General features: G+C 38.6%; 1 protein-coding gene across 2 annotated transcripts in view; it reads right to left on the bottom strand.

Moving 5' to 3' along the window:
* The window catches only part of GPR158 (G protein-coupled receptor 158), a 209,874-nt gene that overhangs the window by 96,102 nt on the left and 95,286 nt on the right, over positions 1-18,486 (bottom strand). For both annotated transcript variants that reach the window (XM_080384638.1, XM_080384637.1), the window contains exon 4: positions 16,668-16,885. In XM_080384638.1, the coding sequence (XP_080240764.1) occupies positions 16,668-16,885 (218 nt within the window). The remainder of the gene's footprint in view (positions 1-16,667; positions 16,886-18,486) is intronic.

The following is an 18,486-nucleotide window of genomic DNA, read 5'->3' on the forward strand; positions in this document are numbered from 1 at the left end:
GAAGTGAGATGGAATGGGCCGGTAAAAATAGAAATAATGTGGGTCCTAGGGGTCACATCTGCTAACAAACACTCATTTGCAAAGTCTTGTGACACGGAAAATGACCAGTGAAACTTGAGACTTACACAGCTTTTCATAGTAAGATCACCACCCTTTATTCTCTTGAATATATTAGAAAAGGAGGTGTCTGGGTAGGGTGGCAGAGCAAAAATGCCTAGTAATCTACCGAATGGATTTGCAGAAACTGAAAGAAAATGAAGTAACACTGCACAGACAGATAAAGCTGTAACTACTGACAAAGGTAAAGCATCAATTAGTTGACCTAAAGCAGTACTATTCACTATAATGAATTAAAATGATGTCAAGGAAAGTTACCAGAAAAATTCTTATAAATAACAGGGTTTTGTTCTAATCCACTTTATCCAAAGGAAATTAAAAAAAGAAAGTTCCAAGTCTTTATATTCTCCAGGATACTCTAATAAAGGGAATATGACCTTTACAAACAACTAATCATCAGCTGAAAGAAGACTGAGATGCCCTTTTCCTTCCACAGTACCTGTTATTATGCATGCTTTGTATCGATAAATACTCTAATATGCCACAATGTGCATAATAAAATCTAACTAATCTCATAGAATCACTCATAGAAACATTTGTTGGAAGGGACTTGTACAGGTCATCTCGTCCCATCCCCTGGCCAAAGCAGGAGTACTGCCAACACTAGATCAGGTCAGCCATCGCTTTGTCTATCCAAGGTCTTGAAAATCTCCAAGAATGGAGCTGGGTAACTGACGTGCTACCCAGCTGACTCTGGTCTGGCACTTCTCTACTACTGAGAAAGTTTTACCTAATGCCTAGCTTAAACCTCCGAAGCCATAATTTGTGACTTGTTTTCCCTTTGTCACATCCCCTTCCATCACTTGTTATTACTAAGGAGTGTTTGGAACCATATTCACAACTATCCTTCAAGCAGGCTGCTACTAGATTGCCCCGCAGCTTCCTCTTCACCATCCTGGTGAAGCTTAGCTCCCTCAAGCTCTACCAGTAGGTTATATGCTCTAGTCTCCACTAGTAATCACCCACTGGACTCTCTCATCTCTCCACACTCCTCTTGAACCACTGAGCTCAAAACTGGACCGAGTATTTCAGGAGCAGCCTCACTACCCCTGAGTAGAGTGGAGTAACAGCTTTCCTTTGTCTGCTGGCCACCCTCCTGCTGCCCAGTATATGTTTTTTTCCTGGACTGTGGTGAGAGCTCACCGTAGGCTTATATTCAGCCTGATTACACTGGAGCCACCTGGTCTTAGCCAGGCTGCTACTCAGGGCATTTGATTAATGAAAAGATCAGGACAAATGAAAGAGACATACAAGATATGAACAGATTGTATCAAGGCAAGGGGTTTTCATAGAGCTTCCTCATCCACCTCATTCCAAGACGGCGTTTCAGCCAGAGTTTTTTATCTGTCTGACTACTGGCTCTATTTTTGATCTGAAGGAGCTAAAATTGCATGCGTCTAGAGCATAAAAATGGAATTTCATTCTCTATTCTTGCTATTACCTTCAGCTACTCCTTAAACAAACTGACCAATACAAGAGGGCAGTTCCTAGATAAAAACTGAAATGGTGACTACAAGAGCTGAGGAACAAGCACATGTGGTATAAGTCCCAGGTGTCACTGGAGAAGAATAGGTAAAGCCAGATCATGTTCATGTCACACTTTAAAAGCAGGATTTTCTGTGTTACTGTGCTATTAGGTTTGCTCCTGAAGATTTCTCCATGGCAGGAATGAAATATTCATCAGCTCCACACGTGCTATCGCCAGTCCACCTCTCAACTTAGAGCTTTACTGTATATAGCCTGTGAAACTAATGAGGGGGTGGGGAGTTTATAGGTAGCGCAGGCCAAGTATCCCCCATCTCACCTTCTGTTTCCCCCTACCGATTGTCTTAGCAGAGCACATTTACTTGACTAGGCCTGCAAAAATAACACTGATGGTGAAGGGCTGCTTTATGCCTTGGGATTTGCTCAGTCTTCTGTCTGTCCATACCATCTAGACCACATTAGTAGCCTTCGAGATAAACAGTCATGCCTTATCCCTGGATCTCAGAAAGTGACACCACTTCTATGGCAAATCACATTAGGAAAAGAAGTCATTTGTGCCTCTCAGGCACAGTTAAAGGGTCATAAATAAATGCTTAACAATTTATTTGCATAAGGGAAATTAAAAAAATGTAGCTGGCCAAGTTGCATCAAGTGTAACAAAACAAAAAGCTGAAATGATGGATAAACAAGCACAGGAGATACAGCATTTCAATTCTCTGTGGTCCTAAGCAATCCAGGAAATACAGCAGCATTAATTAGCATCGAATTTCTGAATATCATCACACAAAGCCTGTGATATAAGTGTCAAAGTATTTTCAGAGAGGAGAAAAAAGAAGAAATTAAGAGCCTAAATGAAGCTAAAGTATTTCTGTATCTGCTACATTGTGTATTACTGAATTAACAGAACTGTAGACTTTTGGTGTCAGTCCAGGAAGACTGCAGATCTCCCCAGGGCCACATGTCACTGTGTATTATATGAGCATGGTACCATGGAAACCTAGTGAGGGGAAAAGGTTGGCATATTTTGATTTTTTTTGCACTTTCATTAAACAGTTCTGTCACTTTTACAATATAAAGAATGACTGAGTGGGGCTGTGATTTAAAGAAAATTTCCTTTTGCAGATGTGGCTTACCGCCACAACACGATCTCTTTTTTTTTGTTACAAAACAGATAAATGAGGCCTACAAGAAATTATTAGAAAAAAAGCTAAAAGAAATTTCATCTTTGATCTCACCTTTGAATACAACACATTCACACTTACTAAACTGTAAAGGGTATGTACCACTCTGTGCACAACTGGAAAGCACACAAGGACACATGACAGAATGATACAGAAGAAAACATATAGGAAGGACAGAAGGGCATAGAACATAGGGAACAGATACAGGTTTGCTCTGCTGTGCTAAGCTGATGTATTTGAAGTAACCAGATAAATTACTGTGCAAAACTGTCTCAAAACAAGTGAAACAAAAAGCTTAGCTAAAGATACATATGATGGCAGTGTGCTCGCTCCCTAGTGCTCCCTGGAGTAGCAGCTCAGGTGTGATCCTGGAGCTGCAGGTCTAGCAGATTCATTCAACTCCACACATGAGGACCCAGGAGATGTGATGACAAGTTACTGGATTGTATTCCCAAATCTGCCTTTTTCTTACTTCTCTGAAAACCCTTCCTGCTCAAATTCTTGTTTCCTGGTACAGGTGGTTCTCTACTTCTCTCAAACAACAGAAGGGAGAGATTTCCTCAAGCTGAAAATATTTGGTCTGAAGTAGAGCCGGTTGAAATGTTTTGTTACCAGTTTCTTTTCTTACTGAAATACGCCTTCCTAGCGAACAATTTATTTCAGTGTGACTGTAATTTTGCTTGGATTTCCATGTGCTCTTTTTCTAAAGCCCACTGAATTTCTTCCCTGTCTCTCAACCTGTGTAACTTCTCCCAGCTACAAACACATTGTTATCTTTTTCACAGCGAAGAAGCTGTGTGGAAATACTGAAGTGCTAATTTTCATAAACTTTATTTCACTTGAAGTTTACCTTTAAGGAATAGAATACATTGATAATCTAGAGATATAGAGTATAGAGAAAGAATTCTTTCCCTCAGGCTGAGCTACAGCGAGCAACATGTTTGGCTCCTCTGTTAAGAGACAAAAGCCGGATCTGCCCAGCCGGACAGCCGCTGACATTAAGAGCAGAACTGCATTTCATTGTGGTGGTTATCTTAATCCTGTCTGCACCTGGACAAGGACTACTAGGGACTACAAAATGGGCACAAAGGCAACTGGAAGGAGTCCCCTGAAGCCTCAGTTAGATACCCTGGAACAGCACTGTTGTCATTTTTTTTATTTTATTGATAATAAACTCAGGGACTGGTTAGGACTGCTACTGAGGAAAAGGGAAATGTCAAATGCCATAACAAGGCTATGCTTTCATTTTATTATTGTTGGTTGATGTACAATATTCAAGCAACTAATTCCCAGCTAACCGCAGGAAACACTCTTAAAGTGAGAAATGGTTGCACCTCTTGAAAATTTCTTTGTGAAATAAGATGAAATTCTGTGTCCTGCTCAACCTCTTACCACACAGAGAAATAGTTTTAATGATAATTGTTCTATTTGAATAACAGCGTCCTAAAAGAGCACGGATTGCAAATACAGTAAATTTCATGTAAAGGCCAATTTTCCAAAGATAGGCCTACAGTTATGTGCTGCCACTTAAGCTATATTGGCAAACTGTCAGAATTTTCTGGCATCTGCAGGCTTTGTGCAGTACTCCTAAACCAAATAAATATAATCCTCATGTTTTTTCATTTTCCTTTAAAGAATACTTACACAAAGGTCAACTTTTTTTTCTATCACTAGTTGTACCTGAGCTCAAACAGAATATAATTATTAAATTTACTTTCTACTTGAAAAAAAATTAGGAAAAGCAAAGGTCAAGCAGCCATCAATCATAAATCAATTTCATTAAAAGTGCACAAGGCGTTAGGGATCCAAGAAATCCCCAAATATTTTATTTTCCAATTCATGTGGTCCTTGATCCTTTCTGTTATACAAGTAATGAAACCTGCTACAGTACATCATGATGAAGGTAAGGTGTTCTGCATTTTGAAACATGGGTCCTGCTGCATGTAAGTTGCACTACACCACCTGCAAGACAGATAGATACCTGAAAAAACAGTATTTGTTGGTGAAGAACCCTGACTGTGAAAATGTTTAATGTCCCAGGGACATCTTTTCTTCTAAGAGTAGGAATTCCATCCTTATAGACACGCTGCTTAGATCAAGATAACTGGTTCTCACCAAATAGTCATGAGTATGCAAATGAAGGAAAATCAGTAATGAAGTAAATAATGTCTAAGTTCAGTTTCAGTCTGGTCCTTATAGTTAATTTGAAAGCTGAGTATGTGAAATGATGATCGTCAAAATTCAGGATCACTTAAAGTGCCTGTTTCACTAGGTTATGTATTAAATTAATGCAGAAATGAAATAAAAGGAAGATGCAAAGGCATTATGGTCTTCAAGAATGAAATGCGCTTTAAAATTGATAGTTGTTTGATCAGCAAGGATTTAATCAGCAAACAGACTATACAAAATATCTGATGGAATACAAAACCAAATTTCATGAGCAGGAGGAAGGGATCAGTTAGCGTGTTCCCCTGGTTTACTTTACAAATACCTTCAGAATACCTGAACTGAATTTCAGCTTTCTTATTCAGCATGGCATCACCTATTACAGAAGATAATACCACAGCTCACTAAAACAGTCTGTATAAATTATAGTTCAATCATGTAGAAAGAAATAGTTTATGGTAAATTACAGGATAAAAAAACAACCTGACTGCAAAGCTCAAGGTTCATAGTATCTCAGAGGAAACAAACTAAGAATGATGTAAGAAGAGAAGGATAAGAATAAATCTGATAAAGATAAAAAAAATCTCATTATTCACATGACTGAGAAGGCAAACAAACTATAGATTAAGATCATTATACTAATTTCAAATCAAACAAAACTTCAAAATTATGAAGATTTTAAATCCAACACCAGTTTATTTTATTCACTTTTACTTTACAAGAGCTAAGTGGCTGAACTGCTCAGAACTAGTAACTTATGACTGGATCTGAGAAATGCTGATCCCCAAAACAGTGAGATTTTTTAGCTCTTCCGAATTTATTACACTAAGTAAACTCTCATTAAGTTTAGATCATAGATTGTATGTTTCACTGGAAATAAAAGTCTATTTGCCTTTGAAAAAAATATTACTATGTATAACTTAATTATTCTTCCTAGCACTGTACTGCCGAAAGCCCCAGCCCCAGGTCAGCTTCAAGTTATCACGGACCCTGCACAAGCAGAAAGTAAAAATGACTGTTAGGAGTTTAAGATAAGGGACAACAGATGCAAATAACGATGGAACAACAAGGCAATATCTCATAGTGCAACAAGCAACCAGTCGTCCCAGCCTATCAGCATCCCACCTGTAGTCACATACTTTGTCAGCACTTGAATCTGAAGTCATGATATGGAGAGCAGGGGATGCTCTCAAAAAGCCTCTACTAAGCATGAGGAAAGTATGAACAGAACAAGGGTTGTTTTTTGAAAAATGTAACAAGATGATGATGGAGGCCAGTGTTGAAACTTCTGCATCAAAGAAATGGCATCAGGACAGAGAGAAAAGCTCACGCCGGAGTTCAAAACCCAAAAGGTACAGCTCATGTACGGTATCAGCAGGGAGATGCAATGAGGGCAATGCAAAGTGGCAGGAAGATAATCGTTTGCAGCATTAGTTTGACTAGATGGGAGCAGGCCATGACTGCATTTGCCAAGGCCAGCTGAAAGGACACTGCAGCAGTCGAGACACGATAACAAGGTGAGACAAGAATTTCAGGTCTGTGGACCAAGCAGAAAACATGTATTAGAAGGAGTTCAGGAAGGCTTAGACATAGCTGGAGGCAAAGTGAGCTCCAGAGTCCAAAATTATGTTAGATAACAAGCAGGTTGCTATAGCAACTAAGAAAGCAGTAGCTGGGATGTCTTAGAGGGAAGCAGGAGGAGATCAAGGTTTCTGTTCAGTTATATTGATATTGATGATAAGATGTCAGAGAAAAATGTCAAGATTTTATTCCAGACAGAGGGAGGCATGGCCAGGACAGGAAAGGCAGAAAGCAATCTGACTGTGTTCACAGCACGAAGTCCTAAAGAGAAGCTGACAGCATAAGGCTGCTGCTTGTGAGCTATAAACCTTCAACTGTTGCCCAAAGAAATGCATAAAAGAATGAAGAACAGGCATATGTTTTGGTCTCAACGATCTGTGTTCAGCTTTCACCACGATACAGCCAAAAAACCACAATAAAGCAGCACATAAAGTTTCTCTGAGGATGCCACCATTAAATAAAAGTTTTACAATAAAAAAAAATCAGGTAAAAATGCAAGACACTTCCTAGAATAAGGTTTCCAATACAGTTTTATTTCTGCTATTTGAAAGTTCTTGTGCTACATTTTTTCTGATAGTTTGTTTTCCCTGTTTCTTCATCTAACCTATTTCTTCTTTCTCTTTGAGTGGAATTTTCTACAAAATGTGGTTTTGCATCTTCAGATGTGCTTCACCTTAGTTATACTGGTTTTCAGCATCAAAATGGGGTCCAGGCACTGGCACGCTGGAATGGAAATCACAGCTGCATCAAAAAACACATTCCAATCTCTGAAACTTGGCCCTGTCCATTGGCCAAATACTTTTCCCAGAGACAAAGAGCTCATCAAGCAAATGACTGTCCTATGAAATTCTGCAAGCCTTCCTGGTTGAAAAGTCCCCCCACTACAACTTGGGCTCACACTTGGAATAGTTGTTCTGTGCCTATGCTTAAGACTCCTAAAACAAAAAGAAAGGCCTGCTGCAGACAGAAGTCTGCTCTTGGAATGGGAGGCATGCCAAAGACCTCATGCAAACCCCTGGGGACTTTGCTATTGCTATTGATTGTACAAGGAAGGTTCACAGCAGCATACAACTCCAAGACAAATAACAGGATAAATAAGTAATGTCTCTGTTATTCTGCTGACATGATAGGAAGTCTCTTCCCGGCAAATCTGTAAATGTCCATTCACAAACCCAAATGAAACTTCAGCTAAATGCAACTGTCCTGAAGTAACTGCATCAGAGAAGCAGTGGGGAAAGCTTATTATCACGTGAGAGACCATTTGGTCTGCTCAGCTTCCCTACAAGGTCCACAAACACAAGACTCGGCAAGGATTGAAGACAGAGACTAACAGACAACCCAAAACCTTAGCAGTTTGCTCAGTTTTATTTCTAGCTCTGAAACAGCTTTGGAAGAACTATGCTATGCTGTAAATAGTTCTCATTGCTGGAAAATATATGCTGAAATTCAAGGATTCAATTACCTTTATTTTACATTTATTTTAAAAGTGAAATCGTAGTGTTATACAATTAAACTTACATTTACTACTACTACAGCCTTGTCTCTGGGGACAGCAATCTTCCCAGCCAGCACCCTGCACTGAAAGTGCACTACTATCAGCTCCATCAATTTCATCTTTGAGGGTCTGTGTTGTAGAGCCTGGTGGAGTATTGGCAGAACAGATGATGACAATGATTTGTAGACTGCGAGGTCTTAAACAGCAAGACATTAAGGGTAACAAAGTAAAAGCCAGGAATCAGTCTCAAAGCCAAAGTGGAACAAACATGTCATGGTTCATGGCTGATTCACATCACTTTGAAGGCAGTGCACAGCCCTATAAGTCATGTGTTTTGTTCAGATGGGCCCTAAGGTGCATAATTCAACTTTGGAGACAAATGTTGGCTTAATATAAAGATATATGAAGAAGATCATAGGTCTTGAATCCTCAGAGCTACTGTTGAGTACCGACGAAAAGTCATTTTTAAGACCTACCGTGTCAATTAGGGGTAGACTGCCTAGCAAACACTGTATACAGCCTTTCTGTGCTCCCTACCACCCTGCTCTTCTCATTATCTCTTCTTACGAGACCGAATTAACCAACATATTATATAGCTAGTTCCTTATTTTCTTCATACTTCAGTTTTTCCTTAGACCTAAAGTGTCTATAATGGAACTAGGTTTATTTTTCTATTCACAAGTATTTAATTCCTCTAAATCGTATATTAGAATGCAAATATATACAGATATGAAACCTTTTTCTTATGAAGTGAATACCACAACACCCTGCAAACACAGGCCAATACAACTTTTGCAGCCACGGCTACCATTGCCTGCTGTCTTTGGGAACTCCAGCAGCCAGTATCATCTGCCACTCTCAACTGCTGCTGCAGGCTAAAAGCCCCTGCAGTTTTTATCTTCTCAATATGGCACTCTGCAATTATTTACGTGAGAGTTAAAACATTACAGCATCCCTAAAGGCATACCTTAACTATGCAGAAAAATGGGAAAGGACATTTCATGAGTTCTGTTTTATGAATAAAGGAAATGAGAATTCCACTAAAAATAAGTCTTAAACATCACCAATGTCTTTAAAGCTGCACACCTCAAGACTACAATGAACTACTTTGAAAAATGACAAGAAACTAGGTTCTCACTGTAGGATATGATAAAGAAAGGGTGTATAAAGCACTGTACAGAATGTGTATGTGCTGAGTGAACTGTCAGGTATGCCCACCAACCAGCACAGCATGTAAAGGCAGCTGCTCCATCTGTGCAAGATCTCTTCCCTCTATCAAGTTTCCACTTCAGCTGAAATGTCAGAAATTGGTGTCTAGGGAGAAAAAAGCAGAATGAGCACCAAAGATGAAAGGCATCCAGGCATAAGCACATCAAAATGCCACTGTAGAGTTAAAAAAAAAAAAAAGAATTAGCTGATTTACATTAGCAGAAAAGGTATGTTTGCAAAGCCAGCATGCTTTAATATTTAAAGATGTATCACGCATCAATAGCCTGTGATTATCTCACTCTGAATTACTGCATCCTGTCATGGCTGCAGTAAGGGAGAAAAGATATTCTTGATTTCTCAGTATTAGAAAGGGGAACTAAGCATTAATTTGCACGTTGCCTTTCCATCTATGTGCCGTTTCCTGCAGTGTTTAAAATTGCATTATTTAGGGCCTGTCTTCAAAGTTTTGAAATAATTTTTAGCAGAACACTTAAACGTATTTACACTAAATGGAAAAATAGGAAAGTGGTAGCATAGAATATCTAGCCATCCTGAACTCCAAACACTGCAAAACTGTATTTGACAGAGTAAAAACCATATAAAACCAGTCAGTTGTTTTCATTTGCTACAGTTCTCTCAAAAGATGTAAAATGATTTATTCTTGTTGATGATTAGCCATGTGTCTTGTTAACTGTGAGGTTTTTCCCTGATCAGTGTTCCAGATATGTATTTTTCTCCTCTCATTAAAAGTATGTGCATTTCTGTATTTCCAACAGTTCTTGAGTGTTCATGAATGGAGGGGGGGTGGGCACCAGTACAATACAGGGTCATTTAGTTATAAATTTCTAATATTTGGGATTGGAAATGGTCTTGAATAGGGCAAAGCCCTTCATTTCAATGGGCTCTATCAAAATCCTTCATCACTGTTAATGCCATATGACAAAACCATTCCAAACTGCTGTTTTGAAGACTCTCCTTTAAGCGTTTTTTCCCATTTTTTTTCAGAGCTGAAAACAACCTTTTCCAAGTGTGCTCATTGCTGCCAATTTTACCTTGATGTGCTGGATGTACATCTACAGATGCTAGCCACATATACTTTAGGAAGACTGAAACACCAGATCCCCCCAAGGTTTCCTCCCGCACACCTGCAGTTCCCCTGCACACTCAGGATCTGGCAGCACAGCAGAGCACGATGAGCAAAGATGATGGCGAAGTAACCTGGCTTTAGTGCAACTACTCTGAGGCCTTTAGCATTGATCTGAATGAGAATTCACAGTCAATGACCTTTCTGAACATGTCTAGTGTGAGTCAAGGCTGGCATCACATTGTCATTTCTCCTTTATCACTGAAGTAGAAATTTGCCTCTTCTATGCTACAGCTGAGATCAGCTTCTCTGGTGTCTTTGCCAGTAGTGGTTCTTAGCATTTTTTAAGGGCACTTAAAATTCCTCCCAGCAGTTGTATTCTACCTGACAGCTCCATGTTTGAGCTGGTATGCTGCTAGGTGAAGGTCAGTTATTTTCAGCTCCTCTTTCTGATTTATTTGAAAAGGCAGCCTGATAACTGATGAGCTCTTTAGGTTCTTCACAGGTAATGTCATTCCACGGTCTGATACTTTTGTAAGAACGTGTTTACAATGCAGCTGGTTTCCTCTCTAAGGCTCTGGTAGATCTTTAGCCCTTGAAATCCTTTTTTAGCTTTGAAATTAAAAAAAGTTTTTTCTTTATATTTATTTAAACATTCTGTTTCTTTCTGGTGCTGTATAGCTTTGCTACCCTTACACTGCATGAAATCAATACTGCAGTTGGTCACTCCCTGTGCGCTCTCCATTGGTTCATGTAACCCTACTCACATAGATGAATTCTCCTATTTTGTTGATGCTTTTTCTTAAAAATCAATATTAAGTTGCTTATTTTTTGAAAATATTTCTTTTAGCACCAGTGATTTCTGTCCTTGCTGGCTACTTTTGTTAGCTTAGCCTCATACTTTTTGGATGTGTTTTTAGTAGCAATGTTTGCATTATCCAATCAATAATTCCATAGCACACAAGGATGTTTGCTAGTTTCACCTTGAGTTGATTTGCTTCTTCGTTGTTCAACTTAGAGAACGTTTTGCACCTCTGTATACAGCCATGAAGATCTGACTCCGTAGGGCTGAAAGCTGTTTTTCAAAATCCTTTCATAGTCTGTCAGTCTTTTGACAACCAAAGTAATACGAGGAGTCTATTCCTTTATATACTCCTCTACAAATGCTAGGACACATATCTAGCCCACCCCAAGTGCTGAGAGCTTCAGTTGAGCCTGTTCCTTGTTTTGCATCCAGTGTCCCTTTACCCCTCTCACACTGCAGAAGCCTCAGCATCTCCCCAGCTGCAGTACTCAGCAAGATCACCCTGTCAGGCCAGTCTATCAAAACTCCAACATTTCCACTACTGAGGAAAAATCTTTTTCCCAGGCTTCACTGAACAACTCCCAGTGTCATTAAACTTGCGGCGGCAAGTGCTGTCAGCTTTTCTGATGGGATTTCATCCATTTCCATCTCCCAGGAGCTTTTCAGTCTCCTGCAGCTTGTGTCAATGCCTGGCTCAGGGTTTCCAGTTTTCACTACTGCTTGGCATGAGGGTTGTCTAGAGTAGCTAACAATTTCTTTTAAGTGATCTGCACATCTGCTTTCGCTTCTATATTAGCTGTGAATATTTTTTCATTTTTTTTTCTTTGTTTGGCACTTTTCCTCCATTTATTCTCCTGCTAAAAATGCTTTGTCTTTTCCCATTATAGCAGAAGCATCTGCTTTATCTGTTACATTTTTCATCCTATGTCTTTCCCTACAATGCTTTTCACTAGTGGTTTAGCTTCTGCTACTCCTGTGCCTTCTTCCAAATTTCTTCTATTCTTAATTTGGAGCTCTCCCTTTTCTCGGCACAGGGCCACATTTTCTGCCTGTGATTTTCTCCTGTTATGACTCTTGTAGTTTAATAACTTTACTGCTGAGCTAATCTTGGGACTGCTGAGTCACTTTCACCTGTGTTTGACAATGCCTCGAATTCTTCAGCATTGATCTGAGCTTTCTCACAGTATCTTTCTGCAGTTCCATTTTGTACTGTTTGCCAAAGCTGACTACTGCTTTAAGTCATTAATTTGCCATTTCATTTACAGGTTGGCAATGTCAAGATTTTGGTCAGTAGTACCAGTGATAGTTTGGAGTAACCGTGTCTCGGAAAAGTGAGTTGCATTTTGTTTTGCCACCTATCAAATGTGTAAGTCCATATGAGTAACTACAACGCTTTCAAGAAGAGGCATGACATCTACCTTAATGACTCTTTGCCAAGAGTCTTTTCTGATTCGTCTGGTTCAGACTCTAGTGTCCTACCTCAGGTCATGGCCTGTGCTGCATTATTTAAGGAGAGCAGCAGAGAGTTATCCTTTCTGGACTATCCTCCCAGTTTCTAACAATAAAAAAAAAAAAAAATGGACTTCATGTACCAGATGTTTCACAAAAACCACTGTGTTTAAACAGCTAATAATGGAAATACCCTTCAAGATTCCTTCTAAACTCTATCTGAATTGATTTATACTTTGGGATCCGTTATATTTTTTGCCAATGAGTGACACAAAGCAATTAAAAGTTGTGTAAAACACCTACTTGATTTTTTTTAACCTCTTGAGAGATCCCTTGAACACCCTCTAGCGATACTAAAAAGGAACCATGAATATTTCTTCACATGTCAACATGTCCCTGTCTTACATGATCTTATACCACATTTCCTGCACTGTCTTTTCCTTTGTCATCTCTTGGTTACCTACAAGAAATGTAACTTCCCTAGCCCCTTGAGATCATGGATTTTTAAGAGCTTTTGGTGGCAGACTTTGGAAAAAGTACTCTCATATCCACGTGCTCATAACCCACTTTCACAGAGCTATAAATACATGTGTAGGGCATCACATTGTCACAAAAGCCCACTTCCCACACTTATCCATGGACCCATTAGTTCTACTTTTTATTACCATTTCCGTGAATTTGCAAGCATGTAAGTTGGACCTATTGATCTTTAGTTCTTGTCACAATTATGGGAATTCTTTGTAAACACTGATGGCACATTTCTCATCTTCCATTCCTCCTCTACTGCTATTAATGTAAGCAGTAGCTTGCTCCACAGTAAGTAATTCCACAGTTTTGTAGAGGAGTTCTTTCAGAAGCATGGAGAGGACTCTTTAGAGGCATCTTTAGTTCTAAAAGAAGACACTTTAAACTTCAGAGACTTGTAAAGGTTCCTCTAAAGAGAAACCTGGCTTTAGTCACCTGGCTTGCTGTAGGCTTTGGCTATTTATTGCCATTCATTTTGCCAAGATCTTTCACTTGTGGAACCACTTTGGCTGATACTTACCATGTTTCCCTGTAGATCGTTATTACATTCTTGGTCAGTAATAAAGACCATGTCAAAATGAAAGTCATGATGCCACATTCTGTCAACGATACTTTGGCATTAATTGTTGAAAACGTTTCTGTTCTTATTACTGTGTTCTTTTGGAAGTGGAGCAGTAGATCTTTACAGGGCCCTTATGGACCTCAATCATTCTTTGTCTGAATTATTATACTCACAGTCAAGGTGCCAGGAGTGTTTCTTCCCAGGGTGCTTTCTGCTGGCAGACCTTAACTTTTCAGGACCTTAGCTTTTTTGAAGTTTATATTTACCAGGAGCCTCCATGAAGTACAAGCATTAGTGTTTTGCACAGTCACTTTTACTGGAGCGGTAACCTGATCCCATTTGCATGCTCATTTTACCCATCAACAACTGTACCAAAGTACCACTCTTCCTTATTTCATCACTGGCATCTTCATTTAGCATTTTTTTTATTCTTAACCCTTATCTTTCACTCTTAAAACACTCTGAATATTGTTTCTTGATATGGTAGCAGTACACAGTTCTTTCTGTTAAAACGTGCTATCAAAAATTACTTGTTGTAACTATTTGAATATTGCAGTGCCATATGTGGGAGTGAATCCAAAAAGTGCTCTTCTCTGACACCCACCCAGCACAATGGAAATGAGCAGTTTAACACAGTAACTTTAATCACAGACAGACATACTAACGTAATTGAGGTTTGTTTCGCTAACACTTGGCAATTCTCAAAATGCAGATATTTTTAATATATTTTAATATTTGTTCTTCCATTTTTGTGACTTTCTCCCCTTGGTGGAGAGTACATAGTCAGTTACTAGTCTTCTACCTCCTTCACTCCAAACTTCTGTCATTACCCAATGTAACCAGCAGTTTTCTTATGCAAATACTCATTGTTCCCAGTATGTTTCCCCTTTACATAGCTTCTCATTTCATGATAATCACACAAGATCTTTATCTTTTTAAAATCATGCTGTACCAACAACGTAAAGAACATAAAAGAATCCAAGAAAAAAATCCAGTTGAATGACATGAAAAGCAATGGAACACTTATTTATGAGTTTCTATTCCTTGAAAACATTGATCATACAGGAAAGGATTGTTAATCACCATATTACTGTTTTGTCTCATTTTTCCTCCCCTTTCCCTTGTGAAATGTATATTTAGAGCAAAGTCAACTCTCTTCTAATGTAGCAAAATTATAATTGAATTAATCTCTTCGAACTGAATGAAATGCAATGTCTCAAAGACAATTCTCTTTCTGGAAAAAAGAATGTTTTGTTTTATGTCTGGTTCTCACCCATTCAGATATCATGATGTCTAATGGTAAGAGGTAACCTGGAAAAAAGTAAGCTCAAGCTTTTGCATATAGACTGAAAAGTTCTTTAGAAACAAGGAAAGGTGTGTGTATATGCCTCTTTAGTATTGCTTTGGTATTAAAAATTCAGATCCCATCTGGTTCTTTACTCATAGCCTACTTTAGGAAATGCCTAATCATCACAGAAGTAAAAATGCACCTTTTGTTACCGGCAGGTTTTCTGAAATACCAGATTTCTGTAGTATGATTATTAAAGAGATATATATATATACACATAACTTTTTATTTTACTGTAGTGGATACATAGAACATATGTAAGTGTAAAAGTGCAACAGTGTATACAGTTTTACTCATCTCCGATCTCAAACTATTTATGAGAAAATACATGAATTTCTTATAAAACAATCCATATTTCAGTGTAAAAAAAAATAATAAAAAAATCAGGCCAAACTTGCAATAGCTGCATGTCAAGTAATCTACTCTGTTCATTTTGTAACTCAGGAGTGTAAAGTTTTTACTCACAAAGAATGCTTCTTTCATGATGCTGTCTATGACATTAAAAGTGAGTAACATTACCATACAGACTAAAATCTCACAAAATTGGAATTAAGTTCTTCTGCTAAGTTAACATTAAGCAACTAAACAGATGCCTACAACAGATTTTTCATAATGAAAAGCTTTATAAATACAATTAAGTCTGTAATTTGAATCATTTTATGCAATACCATTAAATACAAAAACTCTGTCAGAAACAGAAGAGGAAAAAAAAAAAGTTACTGCTCATTCTGTGATTTCCTGCCAGGATATTAAAGTATTTCAAAATGAGCCATGCATTAGTAACAGAGTGTAGGATTAGGAAGACTGTGGGATCAAGTGTTTCGAAAACCAAAATGGAAATGCTTATCTATAGAAAGTGGAGCAATCTATTAATTTCAACAATGTAGCATACTGTGTGCACACCTACATCTCCCAAATGTAGGTAGTGAATACGTGCCAGTTTCAATTCATTGCTTTTTTTTTTAGTAAATTGGAAGCTTCAGAGAATATTCTGCAATTACTAAGGCAACAGTGAGATTCCACATGCTATATGTTAAAAGATTTTGAGTGAGCTAAAATCAGATGGTTCATTAGGTTAGTACATAAAACATAACCGTAGCCTCCATCAGCAATTTACAGACACTCCTTTTAATATATTAATACTTTAGAGAAAAAGGAAGATCTTTAACCATAGAATCAAGTTTAAAGTCTCTAGGAACTAGAATTATTTGGAGAGATTTCTCTTTGATACAATTATTTACCAGCTAGTCTCTCAAACATACTGAAACCAAACATCATTCCTAGCAGTAGTAAAACAGAGACTTTCAAGATCCTGAGACTATAAATACTCACAAGTCTTTTAGCTGCCTGCATAATTGGCCTGATTTTCCAAAATTACTTCAAACATAATACGTTTCCATGATTTTTGCTGACCATCCATAAATGTAAGTGGATTTCACTGGGACGTAAAAACTGCTCAGCATTTTTTTTCAAAAACTACATAAACAATTTAGGTACCTCCATGACTAAAGCAAAGCATTCCTGTTTGGAAAGCCCATCCCCTCCTTGAGCTGAGCTCCTTTACCTGAGAAATTGACTGTCAAAATGAGAAGCTATACACCTAACATACATCTGTACCACACAATGAGCAGGAATATCAAAGTAAAACATGTCTGCTTACCTTTGCCTTGCGAAAATGGTACACTACCAGCATGCTTATGAAGTCCAGAAGCATACAGAGTGTTTGGAATGAGATGATAGCCAGCCGTAAATACTTGTCCTCCTGTGCATAGCAGGGAGTATCATCTGTACAGTAAGAACATCCTTCCCTGCAGGGTAGGCAGGTGTAGACTTCCTCCGATAATTCACTGCCAGAAAAGCGATTTTCTGCATCCTTTCCTGAAAGTATCAGAAGGGTAAGGGGAGACACCTTTAGTTGTACAGGATGCTCCATACAGCAGCAAAACAGTCCTCTGCTGACTCCCTCGCCCTCCCGGTTGGCCCCTCTCATTAAGTTACAAAATGGCTTGTCAGGGCTGCTTTTCTCATTTCACCCTCCTTTGTCATGTTCAGAAAATGCAGACCAATTTAGACATGAGGGAAAATGACCTTATCAAATGCCAAATGCTCTCCCATTGTATTTAATGTGGGCCAAATCTGCACGGGAAATTATTTGAAGGAGACTTCTGAATGGGGAAAAATTACATCAAAGATTCAGGAATAAGGAAAGGATTTTACAGACACATGAAGAGCAGACACATTAACTACCTAATGTTCACAGCACAAGCTCTGATCCTATTTCAGATTGTTCCTCAATTTCATAAAGACACTATCAGTGAATTAATTACCTTCAAATTAGATAAAACCCTTCTTAATTAACATTTGTTCACCATGCTGTTGCATGACTGCACTACTCTGTCCCCAAAGCAAAACCAGTGCACTTACACTAAGTATAATTCTCCATTGTTCACACAAGCACACCAGGAAATCTGGAGAACCTACTGGCATGTTAATATGTTGTCTATGAAAATTAGTGATTCTTGAGCTGACATTTCAATCCCACCAACAGAGGACACCAGAGGACTCCTACTTTTTCTGATCCATAAACACTTGCCCGTAACCCCCTGTAAAGACTGCTTACACTACAGGCAATTAACGGATAAAAAGGTGAAAGAAATGGGGTGAAAAAGAATATTGTTAAATAAGAAGAAAAACTGAATTAGCTGAAAATGTTTAATGTAAGCAAGACAGCCTCAGGAACTTCCAGAAACAAGAGAATGTGGCCGAAACCAAATCAAAAGTGTGTTAAAATGCATGTTAAATTCTCCCACTTTCGCAAGACCAGAGAATTGCTCCACTGTCTTTGATCAAAAGTCCTCTCCATCAGTGAAAGGAGTAAATCATGAGTTGTTTAGTCTTAATTCAAGAGGCAGCCTATTCCACCAATGTTGCACATGCATACTGACTGATGAAACTCTCTTCAGACTTTTAGCTTGAAACATTTGAAGCAGAGGGTTATTTACAAGGGTAATTATTTCTTGCTTTCTCAAATCTATGTACGAGTGCACATGAGCACACATCTGCTTACAGACAAACCCTGAGAAAGGGATAAAAAGCCTGTATACCTAAGTCTGTTTATTTGGTGTGCTGTTCCAGCAGCCTTGTGCTCCTTGTCCTCAGCGTAGGATGCTTCGCTCCTGCATCCCGCAGTGAGCAGAGAATAGGCTGGTATTTGTCATGCAGACTGTGAATTTCTCTTTGGAGCTTTATTCTAAACAAAGATGTTGGAAACCTGAATATAGCCGAGTAGTGCTGACTCATGCTGGTAGCCAGATTTTCTTAGATACAAGCAGACAGCAAGAAGAGATCTTGTGTCGTCTTGACCGAGACTGTGGGAGGCAGGAATGGAAATGTTGGAAAATAACTGTGCTTGGGGATCCCAAGAAGGTGGAGAACCTCTAAGTAACATTAATGCTGAAGATACTCTATGACTGGAACTT

This window comes from Falco punctatus (genome assembly GCF_963210335.1).
Source record: "Falco punctatus genome assembly, chromosome: 4".
NCBI classification, from domain to species: domain Eukaryota; kingdom Metazoa; phylum Chordata; class Aves; order Falconiformes; family Falconidae; genus Falco; species Falco punctatus.